This window comes from Sphaeramia orbicularis, chromosome 18, assembly GCF_902148855.1.
Source record: "Sphaeramia orbicularis chromosome 18, fSphaOr1.1, whole genome shotgun sequence".
Classification (NCBI taxonomy): domain Eukaryota; kingdom Metazoa; phylum Chordata; class Actinopteri; order Kurtiformes; family Apogonidae; genus Sphaeramia; species Sphaeramia orbicularis.
The window spans coordinates 29,069,030-29,089,485 of record NC_043974.1 but is presented as its reverse complement, the minus strand read 5'-3'; the positions used below and the strand labels follow the sequence as shown (position 1 = coordinate 29,089,485).

At 37.6% G+C, this 20,456-nt stretch overlaps 1 protein-coding gene across 34 annotated transcripts in view; it reads left to right on the top strand.

Annotated features, from left to right (window-relative positions):
* Positions 1 to 20,456, top strand: part of LOC115438765 (receptor-type tyrosine-protein phosphatase delta) — a 617,983-nt gene that overhangs the window by 583,346 nt on the left and 14,181 nt on the right. For 23 of the 34 annotated variants that reach the window (XM_030162584.1, XM_030162583.1, XM_030162581.1 and 20 more), the window contains 7 exons: positions 538 to 549; positions 2,008 to 2,120; positions 5,850 to 5,947; positions 10,662 to 10,785; positions 13,039 to 13,214; positions 16,044 to 16,163; positions 16,264 to 16,418. In XM_030162584.1, the coding sequence (XP_030018444.1) occupies positions 538 to 549; positions 2,008 to 2,120; positions 5,850 to 5,947; positions 10,662 to 10,785; positions 13,039 to 13,214; positions 16,044 to 16,163; positions 16,264 to 16,418 (798 nt within the window). The remainder of the gene's footprint in view (positions 1 to 537; positions 550 to 2,007; positions 2,121 to 5,849; positions 5,948 to 10,661; positions 10,786 to 13,038; positions 13,215 to 16,043; positions 16,164 to 16,263; positions 16,419 to 20,456) is intronic. The other 11 variants (XM_030162597.1, XM_030162598.1, XM_030162577.1 and 8 more) reach the window with 1 other exon arrangement.

Here is a 20,456-nt window from a genome sequence, read left to right as displayed (position 1 = left end):
AATAATTCATCCCATGTTTCAGGACACATGTTTTGCTAATTATTTGCGTGTAAGATAAAATACATTAGAATATCTTATATGCCTAATTTGCATATTTATTCATTAATAATCTTAAATATTGTTGTATTTATAAAACCAAATTGCTTGCATTGTAGTTTTTTTTTTTTTTTTGCAGAGAAATGCACACACACACACAGCAATTAAGAGTCAAGAGATGACTTTTATGCTTGAACAAGAAGCAATCAGCTGAAACTGCTTGGAATAGCAGAGATACAATGTACAAATCTTGGATGCACCTGGGAAACTATAGTATTTGAAACAAAGAGCCCCAAGGCTGCATAATTGAGCATAATCTCTGAAGTGAAGCATTACTAATCTCGCACGCAAAACAAAACTGAGATGTGATTGGTATCGTTTTTCTCTTGTGCAGTCAAGTCATTCACCTATTCCCGAGAAAAAGTGTCCATTATTTAAAGCCAAAGGTCTTACCACCTAATGTTGTGTCGATATTTCTTTCCTTGCTGACCAATGGAGCAGCAAACCAGACAGGTAAGAGTAAGAAAGGAAAGAGGAAACCTACCCACCTTTTGTCCCTCAACCGTACCTATTATATATGAGTAGTGAGACATTTTAAGCCTGCTGCGTATTATTTATATCAGCTATAGTACTTTGGTTTAACAGAAACTATCAATTGGCAGAGTATTCACATTGTTGAAGTCCCCCATGAAATCAGATTTGGGGTTTTCATTCTTGTCCTATAATATGTCTTGCACTGTATGTCCCTATATTTCAGTGTCTGACCAGTCCTTCTAAAAGTATTATCAATGGTTGTTGGGGGTTCGTCATTTCCTGAAAATGACTGATCCTCACCCTATTTCGTAGCCTTTGAAATCCCTTGCAGAGCTACCAGTTATGGGTGATTGTTCATAAGCAGAAACTCACCAATCAGCAGGCTGGGCTTTTCCGTAAGGGGTGCAGCCTCCCTAGATTGCTATATTTACAGGAAATGCATAAATATGCAAAAACAAATAACACTGCACCAGCTGTTTCATGGGGGCTTCAACATTTCCATCTTATATATTACCTATTTTACATATAGCGCATTACAAATATGACCTCCAGTGATCTAATCAGTCGTGTACAGTTCCGCACCAATATATGCACAGCCTTTATTACTTTCAATACAGTTTAATTCATAAGTCATCAGGTGTCGCAGGTGATAAGCTAGTAATATGTAAAAGGAGAGGCATTGAACATGATGTCATGAATATATAACACTTACAAAAGACAGAAAAATAAAACCAAGAATAAAGGTGACAGTTGTAGTATGTAAGACAACAGGGACACTTTCATAAAATCTAGTTCAGTTCCAATGTGGTAAAGCTATCTCTCTCAAGCTATTGTACTTGATTGCATTACACTCTGATGTTATTTTGTCCACCCCCTGTGGCCTTACATAAAGAATGTTCTGCTGCCACATTTCTTCCCAGTTCCTACAGTATTTGTAAGACTTCCAAGCAATTTGTCAGAGGGCTGGGCATCGCCACAGACTTCCTGAATCGATTCACTTCCAATTCACAAGGTCCCAATTCAATTAGATTCAAGATGTAACATGATTTGATTTGATATTGATTCTGTTAGGAATATCTCAGTTACAATACATATGTTTTCTTGGATATGAAAGATTATCAGAGAAATACTTGAAATTGTACAAGCAAACACCATAATTGGGTGCATTATTTAAATTTATACAGTTACAAATTGAGCCCAGACCATTTATATTAATGCAATTTTAATGAACTTCACTAACAAGTACCAATAAAAGCTTTCTTTAGGGCAGAGTTGAGACTAATAATATAAAAACTCCAGCTTTACTGACCCCCGGGTTTCAGAAATCAATACTGTATAATGTAGATCTTTCTGAGTCAGAAACCAGGCCATGATTTGTATGATTTTGAACAAAATAGAATCACTCATCATGATTAAGATTTACCATTTGTTTTACAGGAAAAGGGCAGAATCTGAGGCTAGAAAAGGAAGTCTCCCCAACAGCAAGGAAATGCCGTTGCATAATCCCACTGACCCCGTTGAACTTCGACGTCTCAACTTCCAAACCCCTGGTAAGTTTTCCAAATGAAGCTGATGACATCCGTCTCATTCTGAGATGGAATATCAACGCTACTGATTCCTTGCTTGAGGAGAATGTATTCCAAATCAACATGAATTCACTTTTAGCCTCAATCATCCATTGTTTGTTCATTTTGCAACCACGGCTGACATTGAGGCTCCCAAAAGTGTTCCTGTTATCTCTGCAGTGAGAGTGGCACTAAACAAATGAGCAGTTTGCAGGTAGACATTGGACAGGTGCTTAGAGAAGGCGCAGAGGGTCAAAACACTGACAGTGTCCTCCCGGGAGACTCTTCACAGTGGAAAATCAAGAGGCAGAAATGCCAACTTGACAGTTTCATGGCAGCTGTCATCTTTCAGTACACCTGGGTTATCCAGGTCATCGAGACTTGACATGCTTACTAAGAAATGTCCGGTCCTGCTCAGATAGCGGCCCGCTGCTCTGAGTTACAGGTGGCAGCACTTGTAGGAAAGTGAGAAAAATACAAAATGTGTCAAAGGCCTTGCATGTCCCGTTCTGTATGCGAGCCAATGGATAGCGACAAAAAAGCCGGTGACAGGCTATAAAGTGCAGTGTTTACTTGCTCTGACCTTTAGTGAGGAGGTGAGTGGTGGTCAGTGGTCATGCTTTTGGCTCAGTCATGTGGCTGGTTCTCGCTTGGGGAAACAACCTGAGTCACAGTCCATTTATCACCTGGAAAGGTACTGTGCATCTTTGCCCCCACCCTGACGAAAGATACACACTTAACTGCCGTTTGAATTCTTCTGGCACCGACTGCTTTGGGACAGGTGTTCAGAACCTGCCAATAATGTAGTAATATCAAAGCCATATTTTGCAGGTCAGCTACTATGAAAGGAGGATAAATTATCCCTGCAGGCTCATTTTTGAAAAAAGATTATGCATATTTATGAAAGCTCTTCAATGACGTTGGGACCATTACTGGCTGTTTCATCCTGGCACAAGGATATTTTTCCTTTTGGCTCGGAATGATCTCAACCATCCTCCCACTATTTCAGTCTCCACTCAAGCCATCATTTTTCCCCCCAACAGCCTTTCTGAGAGCTCGTATCTTGGCTCTCTCACTGCTCAAAAGGACCAACCGTTTTTTTTTTTTTTGTTGTTGTTTTTTTACTACCACATGACCACTTTCTCTCAAGTCTCGAGGCGCTATTACATTAGACCACCTCTCTCCCCTCCTCTCTCACCTCTTTACACCTCAATGGATATTTTCTTCTTAAGGATGCTTGATGTTTGAGTGACGGCGTGTTGGAAATGGTACTTTCATTGTCCCCAGTGGTGGAAATGGATTTTGAGTAGCAGGCTGCGATAGAAACCCTTTCGCAGAGACATGAGAGTGGGTGGGAAAACGTGTTCCTGCTTCCATTAGCTAATGTCCACTTGTGCCAATAACCAAAATGAAACCTCACCACAATATTAGCGAGACTATGTCACCCAACTGTGGTGTCAAAATGCCACATGAAATCTTAAGCCGGAAAACTTTTTTAACACAACCAACACAGATGAAGTCACCTCTGACATATATACTGTTACAACCTCATTAGTAGCAACTCTACACATCTGAATCCATAGTTTCTGCAGGTTTTACCACATTTAAGACTTTGTAAAGGGGTCATATTTTGCTAAACCCACTTTTATTAGTCTTTGATACCTTTATTTGTGTATTTGGGGACTCTAATACTTCAAAAAGTTTGAATTTGAACCCTTCAGGTGCTGCAAAGCCATCTTTATATTAATCCCAGCAAAAATCAAGTGGATTTCTACAACCTGTTTTAATTCCTGCTTAATTTGTTACGTCTATGACTAGTTACGTCACAACATTTGACACATATAAGGTCAAGACTTCTGATGAACATTTTTCCAAGTACATCATAATTGTTTGTCAGCAGCAGCAGTTGTAGTCCAAACTGAAACTATGTCCAAGCTTCAAGCCAATTACCTAAAATGTTCAGTTGTTGGTTTAAGGGGACAGATCAGCACAGCCAACAACCTGGAGGGGGTGGGGCTTGAAGTGGCTCACGTGTATTTAAAGGGCCAGCACTCAAAATTGCCTTTCTGGTGTCATTACTCAGAAATATTGTTGAAGATGGGTCTGTGGAACTTACTTAATGAAGAATTCAGACCCAAGCATAGCATTTACAGTTGATATAGACCACAGGGAAATGTTTTATAATGCATAATTCCATTTAAAAAAGCTAAATATCACCCCTTTAAGAACTTCTGTTTCCTACTTCAGACCTATTTCATGTCAAAAGTGGCATAAGAAGAACTGGGCAAAATCACATTCCAAGTTTTAAATTCAATTTTATTAAAATTCAATTTTATTCATATAGCCCAATATCGTAAATCAGACACTCACCTCAAAGGCCTTTTGTCCTCAGACTCTCAGTATGAGTGAGGAAAAAGTCCCCCACCATAAAATAATTTACTGCCATTTTAATTTTAGTTGTATTTGGCCCACATATGCCACTGAAACACAGTTAACTGTGTGTGTTCTGCTATACAGTTTCTGCACAGTAGCATTAATAGATGTTGGTTCCACATTGATATTGTATGCGTAACATGATGAATCCCATTTTTTCCTTAAAAGAAGAAAAACAAAAACAAAGAAAAAACATTTAATTTTAAAATACAGAAATAGACAGCACAATGGCCCGCATAAACCCTGGAATGTGTTCCCTACATCCAAAGTCGAATATGCTGATGACAAAACCATATATCAAGCACAATCAATAATGTCAGCTCAAAATATTCAGTCTAGAGTATTTTACCTACATAAAAAACACATTTTCTATGACAATGTCAGCATCTTGAGGTTAAAATGAATGTCCAGTAGTATCCATGGTTCTAAGTTTTGTTTGCAGTGTCACTGAATATCCCCTCCTTGTATGCTTTCTTATTTCCATGAGATAAGCATGATGGCCTAGTCAAGCATCTAGCATGACATTTGTGTGTTACTAATGAATGTTCCATTTAGAAAGCACATAATCATGCAACTAGCCCTGGTCACATTTCAACTGCTATCTTCTCTTTGTCAAGAAAATAGTCATCACATTGCTATGACGTCTGCAATGTATTTAATTACACCGCCGTTTCCTCCACAGGTTCAGGTGCGCCCAGTCACCCCAGTAACCTCCATTTGTCAAGTTAGTTGGTCTCGATTATGCATTTGACATGATTTGTTTTAAGCTTTTATTCCTTTCTTTTTCATCTTCCTGCCCAGTCTTGTATATCCATCCTCATCTAATCCATCTGGTGTAAATGCTATGTCATCACAGGAGGCAGAGTTTGGAATGACAGCCTGAAAACATGTCATCACTCAAAGCAGACGTCAACATCTGGCCTAACATTTTGGATGTTTTCTGTTTGTTTTCTTGGATGTTGGTTTGTGTCTGAGTCTTTCTGTCATGCTAACCGTTCACTGCGGCTTTCTGTGTGAATAACGTTCTTCTCTCTCTCAATAGGGAGAGTCCTAGTGGGACAAATGTGCTCGATGACTTCTCATTAGCTTCTGTGTCCATATTCTCTTTATGAGCATGGCCACTGCTTTGAGTGAACAAACTAGCCTAACAAGATCCACTCTTCCATCTCCCCTGTTAAACACACATGCTGCTTATCTAATGATTCACTGTTGGCTTGTGCTTGGGTGGCACTATCCTACATGACTGTTGACTGACCTTTATCTTCGTCATCTGATTGACAGGTATGGCTAACCACCCCCCAATCCCAGTCATGGACCTGGCCGATCATCTTGAGCGCTTGAAAGCAAACGACAACCTCAAGTTTTCACAGGAATACGAGGTAAGCATTAACCCTTAGGGGTGTGAGCCTATATTGACCGTTTTTGAGTACTTTTGATTTTGCCTTTATGTACTATATAAAGAAATGTTTATTATACCCATGTTTGATATCTTTTTTTTCCAACACAACTTCATCTATCTCATCTGCCTATTATTTTTTCACTTTAAGCTACTATATCACCACAAAAGGCCAAAAAACACACACAGAAAATGTAAAATCTGATTTGAAAAATGTATATAATTTATTGCATAAATAACCCAAAGATGCTTAACGAACCTTTTCAAAGACTTTAAAAGTGAATATTGGTTCCAAATATTAGGTATATAAAATCAAAATTGTAATAAATTAGAACTATACTCAAATATTTGACATAAAAGCACATGACGATGATATGGTAAGAAATCTAACGCCCGCCCCACCTCATTTTCATACTTTTAATCATGTTTGTTTGCTCTGGTTTCAAAACGTCATATCTCTGGTTGTATTTGCTCTATCAGCATCAAATCAACATCAAAAAGTGGGAGAGTGTTTCAAGTCCGCACTTTCGAATGCAATTGTCCCCAGTGGTCTAAGTGACCGACTTCCGACACTACAACGTGTTGAAAATGTCATTTGATTCAATCATGGGGCCGTGACTGTGGACCCCTAAGGGTTAACAATATTAACATGTTCTTTGAGTATTTATAAACCATCTATTATCTAGAGTAGGGCAGTGCGGAGTCAGCACCTAACGTTACATCAAGGATTATAAAAGGGGGCATTTACGAGGTGTACACAAAAAACCCATCCAAATTAATGTCACTATTTAGTGTTATATTTAATGATGTTTTCCTGGTAGCATTAATCCTATCACAGCTCACCGATGCCAACAGTACAGCAGTTTAAGCATGTCGACAATGTGTCAACTGGCTTTTATGGATGTCTGCCCAGTATCAGGGAGGTCATAAAGTACTTCCACTTCAAGTTTCCTTAACAGAATACTTCACAATCAAATGTGTCACAAAGCCTCATCACAGCAGGCATTTTGACATATCATATCAAGAAAACTACAAGTGCAATTAATAACAATAATGCTGGCTGCATCACATTTTTAGTTTCCGGAACCTGCTATTGTGTTTGCTGGCTCACTGACATGGCTTGCTGAGACACTGAAATGGTTACAAAGCCGTAATTAATCCTATTTGTTACAGCTGTGTCTTTCCTGATAAGTCAAAATGTGTGCTCTTTAAATGGGCTATTTGCAGTATTTGTCTTTTTTTTTATGTTGGAAAGTAAAGACAGAAAAACAGATCTTTAGTGCCGCTATTGAGAACACAAACCGTACAGAAAACATAAGGGATTTGTGGTTTAACTGTAGCCGTTTTCGGTCTCAAAACAGAGCTAAACTGACAGAGCTATAATGTAAACTATCAGCTGATGCAGCACGTGACGATTATAAAACATGTTATTTTGGCCAAAATAATTGCCTGAGTTTTAGTTTGAAGAAGAAAACTTGACAATACCATAATACAGATCTGTGCTAACAGTCTGTGGATACATAGCATTGATTTGTTGGTGGTTTTGGTAAGTTTTCTGGTTCGTGACTTCCTCCTGCAGTCGAGAGTTTGGAAATTAATACCACACACAACCCCTTTAAACCCAGTAAACAGCAAATGCAACACTTCATTCACAAAGTTGAATCTGTCTTTGGAAACAGCACCAATACTTTTTTATTTCATGTTCGCAAATAATAACATATTTATCTTCATGCTACCTCATAAGTTGGCTTGTACTCTAATATACTACAATCTTAGTAACCAATGGACATAAAAAGACAGAAGGTCAAAACTCCACTTTTGGCCACAAGGGACAGCAAATCTAATCAAACCCAACAAAAGTGGGGTCAAACAATATACAGCACACAATAGAGATAGCAATTCAGTATTGTGCTTACATGGGAATCTAAGTGGTTACTGCAAAGTTGGAATGATTAATGGATTTTCGGCTGGATGCTGGAGATTTCAAAAGCCATAGGTTACCAACACTCATCAAAACACACAATTATATTTGGACTCTGAGGCAGTCTGAATGTACTTTAGTTCCTATTGCAAGAAATGTATATTAAAAGGTAACATGTGATGTGTAAGTAAAAAGGTCCTTTAAGTACAAAAAAGATTCCCCAAATGACCTCTGATTGCTTAAATATAATGTAAATGGTTTCCCTTATGTGGTTTGCATTATTGAAAATGCTGTTTGCAGAACATGACTGGAGCCCAAAAAAAGAACAGAACAGAACGGAGGGCCGGTGTATGAGCTAGAAATGGTCACTCTGTCTGCCCATTTCTCTCTGCAGGTCCTGCAACAGCTCCAAAATCTATGAGGTCACTGTATGGGTGCCTGCCAAGCTGCCCAATCATTACTGCAGCTTAAGTACATTGAATTCCTATTTCATAGTGCTTATTCGAGAGTGGTGGAAAGCAATTTTGTGAGCACAATGAAATAAAGATTTGTATTATGAGCTGTGCTGCTGCCCACTGTTTCAATATATTTAGATAAAATTTCAGGATTGGCAGGTTGTCCCCCCCCCCGCATGTTTTACTGTAGGTGGTGTTTAGACAGAAAGCACTTAGTCCTAAAATGTATTATTATAATCACATGCTCTTCAAAAAAACTTCATATAACTGTGTAATCATTACAGTGGGCTGCCTTTTTTACTACATTTTACTATAAATCTCTCTGAATAAGTTGTGAAAGCATACGCCTGCCGAAATGTATTTTAATTATAATCAAGGTCAGTGTCCAAATGTGGCATGCTAATTAAATTGTGCTCTATAGTACTACGGCCTGCTGTTTTCAGTGCAAGTGTGGAGTTTCACTCATAAAATGGTGGAGAGTCATTAAAAACACAAGCACAAGCGTCTCCCTGTAATGTGAAATGAAATGCTGTTTTTCATGTCCTCGTATTTCCCCTTTGTGATATTACATTTTATTGTTCATTTATTTGTGATGAGGGACCATTATCAATCCCTGCTTTACAAAGCCGGGACACGACTTGGCTAGGATATTCTGTTCAACTGGTCTCAAGTGTGGAATTCTTGTATGTGCCATAAAGTCCTACTTATCACATGAGGAAAAGGCGATGGCAGGTCGTCCATTGAGAATAATTTAACATCTCTTGCTTTTTAAAATAAATCTCTGTATTAATATCTAGCGACTATTACTTGGCACAGAAAACACGAAGTTCCTGTTTTTAATTCTCAAGTCACTTATCTATTCGAGTTCTATTAAGTCAAATTTCTTCTTACACGTTTTTAATTTAATTCTAACTTCTGTGTCTGTTGACATTATGCTAATGGCCAAGAATGGTGTCAATTTTAGGAATAAAAGCTTGAATTTGACTATTCAATCCATTCTAATTTTCTTTACACAAATTGTTTCAACTAATTTTAAATTAATAATATTAGATATCTGTGGATTGCAGATATCATGAGGTTTTTACATATGGAGAAGATGAGATGTACGTTAGCAGGATCAACTGCAAAAGTCTATAAAGCATGGCAGCCTTTTCTAAAATACACAGAAACTTATAGAATGAGGACTTTATCATGAGTTTAATACCAAATCACCACTCATCACCTGGATAACTATAGGTATTGTGCATACTTTATTTCTTTTATTGTTTTCTTCTTTTTTTTCTCTTTTTTATTATTATTATTTATTTAATGGTATTTTATTTATTTATTTTTGCCTTTGCTATGATTTCACATGTAGAATTTGTGTGAATGCTATTTTGCTATTTTCCTGTTCATATTCCTGATGTCTTTTGGTGTATATATTTACATGTTTATGTTCATATCTAAGTTGGGGGTGGGGACTTATGTTAAGAAGGACAGCAAAAATGTACACACTGTATGATACATCCATGTTATTCTATTGAAAATCCATAAATAAAATGAAATAAAATAAATAAATAATAGATATCTGATAACATATTTTAACTGCTTTACTTTTCCTGGCTATACCAGATAATGTGAACATATGTACAAAAACTTCTGTATTTAATATTGACTTGAATGCAAAACTCTCTTCCCACAAGATATATTGATAATCATTTGCAATTACTGTCTGTAAATTGCCCCTAACAAATCAAGCTCAATATTCAATCAATAATTTGCTATTATTTGCTGATTTTGCCTTGTGAATAGTGTGTCTGTTCATTTTCCACATGGTATAAATAGCATCTAGAGATGAAGCGATATGATCAATACTTTAATGTCTTTCTTCATCAATGTTTTGCCCAGTCTATGAGGCTTAGTCACAGATAAAAATCAGCAATATGCAAATATTAGCACACAGACAAGAACAAAACAAAACCCTGAAAGGTTGAAAAGGACTGTTATAAACACGGTTGGCTAACTTCAACACAACTTTTGTAAAACAACCTGTCTTTTACCTAAACTGCGCAAAAAAGAGCACTGAAGCCTCCTCTAAAAGCCTGAGAGCACACAACAAAGTATAGCCTTACCTGTCAAGCACATATTTTTCATTTTTACTCAATAATCTGTGATGAAAGATGTCTTTCAGCTTTTCCAGACTGAGCAAGTACAAAAACATCATGCACTCTTGGCCTCAGAGTGTTATTCAATCTGCAAAGATTAACCATTGTTAAATGTCCCTATAAAGCAAAAATATTCACTGAATTAATTATTTTTGATGCATCTTTTTTCCTTTACAGTCCATCGACCCTGGACAGCAATTCACATGGGAACATTCGAACCTGGAGGTCAACAAACCAAAGAACAGATATGCCAACGTGATTGCCTACGACCATTCCAGAGTCTTACTTTCTGCTATTGATGGTACGCCACCCACCAACATCTCCTCAGCAAACTACTGTATTGATCCTACTGACAGCAAGTACAGCTGTATCTTTAAAACCTCAGATCCGACCACACTGTACAGCTTCTGAGAAATGCCACTTTGAAACAGATAGTTAAGTACTGTTTCTTTAACCACTTTATTGGATTACACATCTGCACAGCACACACAGCTATTAATTAACCATTTCCATTGAGCTACTCCTTGGAGAGAAAGAAAATGGACTAAGGAGTAAATAGATAATGTGACAAAAACAGATAGATAAAGACACAGACTCTTCTCAAACAACACACAGCTGAGTGTTGATGAAACTCCATTAGCCAGATGTACACGCACACATTGGACTGCACAAAACAAACTGGAGGCTTTGTGATGGAGCAAGTGAGTAGACCTCAGTCAGGCAGACATGAGGGACTTCCTCTTTTCCTTCTCAAGCTTCAACAAAGTCTTTTGGCAGGCAATGCTTCTATTGTTTACTTTGATTGGTCCTTTGAATAAAAAGGGATTTGGGATTTGACATCAGAATTCGAAGACGCTTTCTTTCAGTATTTATTGATGTGGGGATGGATCAGCAGAATCTGTAGAATACAGGCACTCTGATGCCGAGTACATTCATTAATGAATTTGCTCTCATACAGCACCTTTTGTCAAGTTTCCCAACTACACAGAACACACCACCGCGTAGGATTAAACTGGCATCTGGTAAAGTTAGCATTTTTTTGTTTTTTTTTAATGTTCTTCACATGCAGCTCTTTACAAGTTCCTTTTAAATGATGCTTTTCATCAAGATTCAATCAAATCCGTGCTCCTTTTGTGCGACTCATTTCCCCATCTATTCTAAATGCATGGATGGGGATAAAACTGCCCCTGTCCTTGAATTCTTTAGTGTGTTTATTATCAGGGAAAAATGTGCACAAAATCCTATTTTAAATGTCATACATCAGCTCTGCAGGAGGAGACCACAGGAAGCAAGTAAAGCAAATGCAGAATACTGAGGTCTTAAAATGAAGCTTTCCTAATACTTCTACTTAAAATCATCATCATTATCATCACCATTCAACATCCCCCCCTAAAGCCTGTATTTCCTGAGATTCCATTTCTTTTTTATGAAGACTGAGTACAGAACAACAACCCTGGTGGAATGTTTATTTCCTAATAAGCATATTGACAGAGAATGGTAAAATTTATACAAATCCTGACTGACAGAAAGCATAAAGGAGAAAGCCATTGCAAATGCGCATTAAACAACTTGTCTCATTCTCATTAAACCACAGTAATGTCTCTTTTGCTTTTTCTTTTCAATTTGAAAATGCGCTGGGCTTAATTGCATTTATCCCTTGTCCATCACGGAAAATGTGCAGCCGTTGTGACTGTGTGTGGACAACTTCAACAGCAAAAAGAAGAGAGGGTGGGGGACGGCTGAAAAAAATAAAATAAAATAACGTGGGTGGTTTTGAATGTGTTCATATTCCATTTGCTTCTCTTTTTTGTTGAATAAGTTACCTGGGAGTAAAAGAGAGTCTGGGGGGAGACGGGGGAGAGTAGGAGAGGAAGCAGTTGGAGAGTGGGGATTCTCTGAGACGTGGCGTCCATGCAGATGAGACTTATCTTGGTCGACCATGTGTGCACGGAGCCCCTAAACTGCCAGTCCTAAAGCATTGACTAGCTGTCAGCTCTGTCTCTTTCCCTGGGATTCGAAAAGGCTGCTGTGCCTTTCATTTAATATAAGCAAAGGGAAGGAGGAGTGAGGAGGGGAGGGGGGAAAATTGTTTTGCTAGTTTTTTGTTGGTTTGTTTTTCCCCGTGTGAGGTGATAGACTCTTTACAGACCAGGCTTTATCTGGAAGTCACTCGCAGATATGGAAAAGGACACAAAACTGTGGATTTAAATGTGTTGTTGATAGTAAATGGTAAGGCTTCTGTACTGTAACACTGATCCCAACTGGTCCGAAATGTCTATTTTTCAATTTGACAACACAGTATCATCTGAATGTTATGCTGGAAATAATATGATTTCCTCAAATTACTGCATCAACAGAGATTTGCACTGACTTATGAAGCAAAAATAGCCAGTTTTGTGACATTTCAGAAGCTTTTCTGCATTAAACAAACAAACAAAACCATTGTTTTGGTTGTGAGTTTTGCATTTAATTCTACACCACTACATATCGCTGTTTGTTTTAAAGCAGTCTCCTCAGCCTTATATCTCACATCACTCTTCATCTGTGTGTATAGGTATCCCTGGAAGTGACTACATCAATGCCAACTACATCGATGGCTACAGGAAGCAGAATGCCTACATTGCTACTCAAGGGTCTCTGCCAGAAACGTTTGGTGAATTCTGGAGGATGATCTGGGAACAGAGGAGCGCCATCATCGTCATGATGACAAAACTAGAGGAGAGGTCCAGGGTAAGAAGCAGAGACATAAACTTTAGCACTTAGAACCCATGAAAATAGGCTGGTGAACCTCTGTCTAATACATGCGAAGCGTCTTATAGCTAGACACTGGAAAAGTGTTGATTGTCCATCGTTGAATTCATGGATTGCGGAACTCTCATCCTGCATAGCTATCGAAAAGCTCACATACACAATTAAACGGAAAACTCATATCTTCCACAAGATACGGAACTCATTTCTAAAATTTTTAGAATCAAGGCCTGATATCTCATCATCATAACTTACAAAGTGAGACCATACCCTTTTTTTTAATGTTTGATTATGTGTCAGATATACAAAAATGGATCTTGTGAAGTATTCAAGTCACTATTACTTATATTGTCTGTCAATTATTATTTTGATATTTACTTTCACTGCTGTTTCAAAATTCAGAGGTAGGCTGGGGGGGGGGGGGGGGGGGGGGGGGGAATACAATATTACCAATTCATGTCAGAAAAGATATGTAATGTGTTAAAACTTTAATAAAGATGTGTTAAAAAAAGAAGCAGAGACAGACATAGATTTAACCTTCAAAGATCTAAAAAGCTGCCAGATGACCAAAGCATCTACTGATCTGAAAAATGTTTAATAACTTTTTAACCACTAATTCTATCAGTACATTAAGTCATTCAGGTAAAATGCAGTATCTGTATGGCTGTACAAGAACGAATGTGGAATATAGTTTAACTAATAGCAGTGGTTGAATAAGCTTGTTTATACGTTCAGTTAATGATATATTTTGATGAGAAAAGCCTTTGTATTTACTCTTTTGAGAACATGGTCAGTAAATTAAATTAAAAGAAGTCGCCTAGTTTGTATTGAACAGTGAAAAATGAAGAGGATAACATAATAAATTGTGATAAATCACTAGGGAATGGTTAAAGTTAGAGAAAAATCCATTAGAAAATTGCATCAGAATTGGTCCTTGTTCTTTAAGTGTTAACTACAGTGGGTTAATTTGTTTAAACATAAACTTTACTTTGACAAAGACACAAAGATTTATCTAAGAGTAAAAGCAAAGCCAGGCAAGTAATGCTGTATTATGTAAAACTTCTATAACTATGATTCTTCCAATTCTCCTTATCAGTAGCTTCCAATTTACATTTTCCCTGAGCCTTTTTCTGTCTGTACATACATTTTTACTCTGCCTTGATGAAACAGTTTTTGCCAGCTTGCATTCTGTTTTCCACCCCGTGGTGTCTTTCTGTTGTTGTTTAGTCATGACTGATCTGCAACAAGGCTTGTTTCATTTGCCTAGCATGCTGAGGGCTTTAGATTACAGTCTGCGATAACAGACTCAAACGTTTTTAAGTCTTTCATCGGTGAAAAAGCTCGGCTGCCCGACTGCATTCACTCACTAGTCCTTAAGGTCGACATAGTCAAAAAGCACTTCCCTCACTCTCTCTCTGGCACATCTTGCAGTGTTCAACTGAGCACATGAAAGCCTGCCTAGCTCTATACGCTACTGACCTTCACACTTGTATGCCTTTTCTAACAGCGCAGCATCGTGTTACCAGGGAGCAGTTATAGCCCAATATCCTTAAAAAAGCAAAAAGAGGAAATGGTTGTCCAGTGTTAAAAGCTATGTTAATGTGTACAGTCATGGAAAAAATTATTAGACCACCAAAAGTCATCAAAAAACAGCAATTATGCAATCAAGTACTAACTCGTGTGTGTATTATTTGACTAAAACAGATAGAAAAGAAAACATGGAATGCCTAAAAGCACCATTTTTGTCAGTAAAATGGCATAGATATTGTTGTAAGAACTGAAGTGATTTTGGTTATTATCAAGAAAACCATTGGAAATGGATAGATATCAGCTCTGAAATTAAACTCTTATGAGCTATTTTTGTTGTTAGCATTATATTTGTCCAAACAAATGTAGCTTTAGTTGTACCAGGCATTAAAATGAACAAGAAACTGAAGAAAACAAGGAGGTGGTCTAATAATTTTTTCCGCGACTGCATATTTTAGGCAACAGATGCTGTGTCCTTGTTGCTTTTTGGTCCTGCTTTTATGTTTAGTGTTTAATATTCCACACCATGATCTATTGTTTGACATTTGTAGAACATAATGTGCTTTTGTCACTATGTCTTTCATCTTAATCACTCATATCAGTCATGGCACTCATGCTGGTTGTATGTTTTGCATAACTGTAGTGCATAAAAACAGAATTATGAATCAACATTTCACAGCTCATCATGTCACTTTTATAGCAGCTGCTTAGGAAAAAACAACACTTATTTAAATATTTAATATGCACTGGAACAACTGGCATCCAGAAGTCTAAGTATTTTCTGAGCATCATGCAACATGGCATGATGATAACACTGACATTTCAATTGCACTGAACCACATTGTTTCTGACGGACAACGACAATTGAAATAAAAACAGTTGCACTGTAAGCTCCTTATTTCCTCCCCTGCACCAACAGAGCTTCCCTTTGTCAGAGAAACACTAGGAGTGTTTTATTGGCTGCTCACTGAGAAACAAAGCTATACACTAAAAAAGCAATAAAATGGAGCCTGTTATGTGATTGGAAACAGTGGTTACCTTTGTAATTATGGAGTGTCAGGACAATTTATACCAATGTCAGATCTGTAAAAGTATTTCAGGCCATTTCATCGATTATAAAATCCAATAGTCAGCAAAGAGGAGGGAATTTTGAGAAATTATTAAAACGTTATTTGGCTCTATGGAGTTTGTGTATCAGCTGCAGGACATGAAAGAAAAGGGCAAAGTGTGTATAAATGTCACCGACCCAGACACTGTCTAATGTCATGTTTTTCTCGACTACAGGTGAAATGTGACCAATACTGGCCTACAAGAGGGACAGAAACCTATGGTCTCATCCAAGTGACACTGCTAGACACAGTTGAACTGGCCACTTACTGTGTCAGGACATTTGCACTTTTTAAAGTAAGGGGCATGGATGTTTCACAGTAGCTGCACAGTATCTTGTCAAGGGTTTGACAGGAGACATCAGTGGCCACTAACCTTTGTCCATCTCCATATTCAGAATGGCTCCAGTGAGAAGCGAGAGGTGAGACAGTTCCAGTTCACGGCCTGGCCAGACCACGGGGTACCGGAGCATCCCACTCCCTTCCTGGCCTTCCTGAGACGAGTCAAAGCATGCAATCCTCCAGACGCGGGGCCCATGGTGGTACACTGCAGGTAGGAAACAACATGGTTTCACAAGGCGGAGGTACACATGAGGTCCACAGAAACGTCAAGCATGAAATTGATTTTTGTTCCCTTTCCATTTACTTTAATGAATATATGAATACATATCACAAAGCTGTATATATTACTGTACAGTATATGCTCAATTCTGTCTCAGATATTACCTTTATATACAGCTTAATTGCAAATATAACCACTAATCATTTTTACTGTTGTTTCACCCAAGTTGTTTTAACTAAAGAATTAAATTTGTTAAAATAAATTATTGTTATTTTGAAGTGGCAAACATGTTGATGGTGAGCTTAAAACATAAATTCTTTACAGATGAAATATTTAATTTGTTTTCCACCAACAGAGCCGCATTTTTTTTGTAAAAATGAGGCATAAGGAGCACTTGGTAAGAGTAAGGGAAAGATACCAGATAATGGGTTAATATATAAAAAAAAAAAAAGTGGAAAAGACAGAAAAATGACATGCCTTGTATTTGTCCCCATATGAATTGAACAAAGCAAATAGTTCAAATGCTTCCATTGGATAATTACTGCAGTGATTAACACATTTCAACTGCAACAAAAGCTTCTAATTTCAAAAACAACCATCAGTATATAGCACTATAAAGGAGAACGATTGGACTGTTTCTATTTTTTTTCCCCCATTTTGTTTTTACTGAAAAAGGTGACAAAATATCTCCAACATTACCATTCATACAGATATGATCAATTAGCGCCCTTTTCATATTTCTTATTTTATACATACAAAAGTGTAAAAACAAAAAACGAACATATGAACTGGGTGCTTACAGTTTCAGTATTTCTCACTTAAAAACAATCATAGCGTTACAGTTTCTCTGGGTTCTTTAAACATTACACATGTTTATGCAGAAAAACATTAAACGAAGAATAAATATAAGGAGATTATTAAAAAAAGAGGACATTTTTAGAGGAGTGATATAAATTCTGGGCAGCTAGAGGATACAAACTTGATCCATTTGTCCCAAATATGATAAAGTGTATCCCTCTGTATTCTGATAGAGTAAATCAATTTTTCCAATTTGAATATTTGCAAGATGATCTCGTACCAATCTTCTATTGTTAGTGGGGCTGGGTTTAACCACCTTCTTGTAATAGATTTCTCACTGGCTGCTAAAAGCGCTTCTAATAATTTTGTATCCTCCCTCTGTTCTAGTACAGCAACATCACCAAGATATAGATTTACAAAGTTATAGGTAATATGAACCTTAAAGACTGATATTAAAAGTCATGTGGATACCACTCCGACAGACTGGACTGTTTCAATGACAAAATGTCTGATGTGGTCTGATGAGTCCAGACTGACCCTGTTCCAAAGTGACTGGCACATCAGGGTTAGAAGAAAGCTGGATGGAGTGATTTGCTTCAGTTGGTCAGGTCTAAGTTCAGCAGCATCATGTGTCCAAAAAAAATGACAAAAATAAGTGATGTGACGTTGCATGAGCTCATAGAAACGATGCCACAGTTAATTCACATCATAATCAAAGCTTAAGGCTAAAAATTAGAGCTTGAGGGTGTTTTTTTTGGGACACTTCTTTCAGTATTTAAACTTAGACATCCACCTCTCCCTGCCTGTTAAGGATGGTTAAAAAAAGCATACCCTACAAAAAGAAATTACATTACATTGCAACAAAATTAAGGTGGTGATTGTGCTTTTATCTGAATGTAAAATAAGCAGCTTTACAGCCAGTCATAAAAGTATTTGCAGTTCATTTAAAATGTTCAGACTGTTGAGATGTTTCCTGTTGCCTGCTTGTAGAATGAAACCAATACAGGGAAGTGTGCAATACAAGGCAATGGTGGCATGGAATACAGTGCCACAACTTTTAATTTCAGAAATTCAAGCAGGTAGTTTTTCTGAAAGGTTGAGAATTTTCATATTTACCCAAGAATAACTGTCGGAGCTATTGCACATCCTATAGTGACGTCATCTAGATGGTTCGTTTTTCTTTTGTTTGTTGTGGAGCTGCTTTTGTTTCTAGTTTTTGGGTTTATTTATTTATTATTTTTTTCCCTGTTGTTGTTGGTATTATTATTGTTACTGTAATTGTTTTGCATTGTGTGCTTGTTATTGAATTTTGGTTTTTGTGTTGTTGTGTTGAGTGTATGTACATCGTGTTTGTTGAGCGACTTGTGGTAAATTGTGGTGCTTTGTTTCTGTTTTGTTAATGTCCCCACTAAGAGTAGCTGCTGTGGTGTGCAGCAGCTAATGGGGATCAAACTAATAAACTAAACTAAACTGATATTCGAGGCGCTACTGATAAAGTGGCAAAGGAGACTTAAAAGAGATAGAATAGTCAGGTTACGGACTGATATGAGTTAAACTCCGACCTGCTGTAAACCCAAGCAAATCATCCCACTAGCTCTCATAGAGGACACTTTAAATCTGAAGGTGTTTTCAACATGAGTGTCATTGCCCTCAGCAAACCTAAACATTTCCTCCTACACAGTGACACACAAACACGTGCCGACCTGCCGTCTGCTTTGCTACACCGCTAACATGTCGCACATCAGCAGCCCACAAGTCCTCGGCTTATCCCTTGGGTTATTGCATCTGAAACAAATAACTTTCACTTTCATGCCAAGTTCGCTTGCCTCGGCTACATAAGCGGCCAGACTCCCAGCAGAGAGACGCTAAGATATAACACAGACTCGTGGCTCCTCTCAGCTCAGGAAGCCATCAGAGGTGACGCACAGAGAAAGCCAGCAGCTGAAGGAGCAGCGATAGCGAATGTAATAGATACAAAACTCGTGTCAGAGAGTGACAAAAAAAAGGAAGGGGGATTACTGAAGAATCAGAATTACCACATGCTGGAGTTAATTAGAGCTAGTTGCCCAATCGCTTCAAATTGAAAATCCTGACTTTTACAATAAAGCAGAATGCAGGAATTAATGTCACTGTGCAGATGGGAGTTGTTAATTCCTCTGGCACGCTATCAGATAAAGTCATTTCCAAGCTTCAAATCCTTTAAGAAGCCCTTCTTCACTACATGTTTGACCACAATTTTATGAGCCATCCACTATATTTACATACTAGGAAACATGGTGATATAGAGATATACTCCAGCTAAATGTAATATTTAGAAATAAGCCCAGATTTGGTTTTGCATAAAGAGACAGAAATAAAGGGAGAGTTTTACTGCCTGTAATTAACAGCATGGTACAGTCTCTTGAGCAGCTGATTAATTAGTGTGTGAGTGTGGGGGGGATTGCAGCTTAAAATGCAAACCGTGACCATAATGTATAAAAATTAACAATTAAGGCCTTTTGATTTGTTTGTACAAGTGAGTGAATGATGGCAGATGGGGTATCAGTACCTGGTTCACAATGAGCCCAGATCAGTAATAATTCAAAAAAATTTACTCTCTACCTACATGAGCCATCATTGATCACACATTTTATCAGTGTTACTCCATATTGAGATACTACAAGACCGATTTTTATGCTGTAAAATGGAGAAAATAGAAGCATTCTGTCGCACAGGGTAATAAAAATGAACCCAGAAATCTCATCCTGGTGTCATTGATGCTGAGTGCAACTTGTTTTCACATTTAGAGAGTGACAGGAAGTTGGGTTTTGCTTCCTCTTAACCAGTGTTTTTCAACCTTGGGGTTGGGACCCCACGTGGGGTCACCTGGAATTCAAATGAGGTCACCTGAAATTTCTAGTAATTGATAAAAATAAAACAAATTTTACAAATAAAAATATATGGTGAGTTGAGAGAGACAATTCCAATACATAAAAGACATGACAAACTGAAGCTGAAAATGGAGCACTGTGGTACTGTTTATCTTTCAAATGTTCATTGTGGTCGGTTTAAGATGCTGCAGCTCTTTCATAATTCATAGTTTAAGTTCTTGTTTGTCAGCCTTGTAAATCCAAGCTGGACTGACTGTACATATCCTGACCAAAGAAAATAAAATTCTCACTTTGTGCAGTAATCTACATCTGACTTTTCTGCCTCCATCCATAATAATATACATTATATAAACTAAATGTC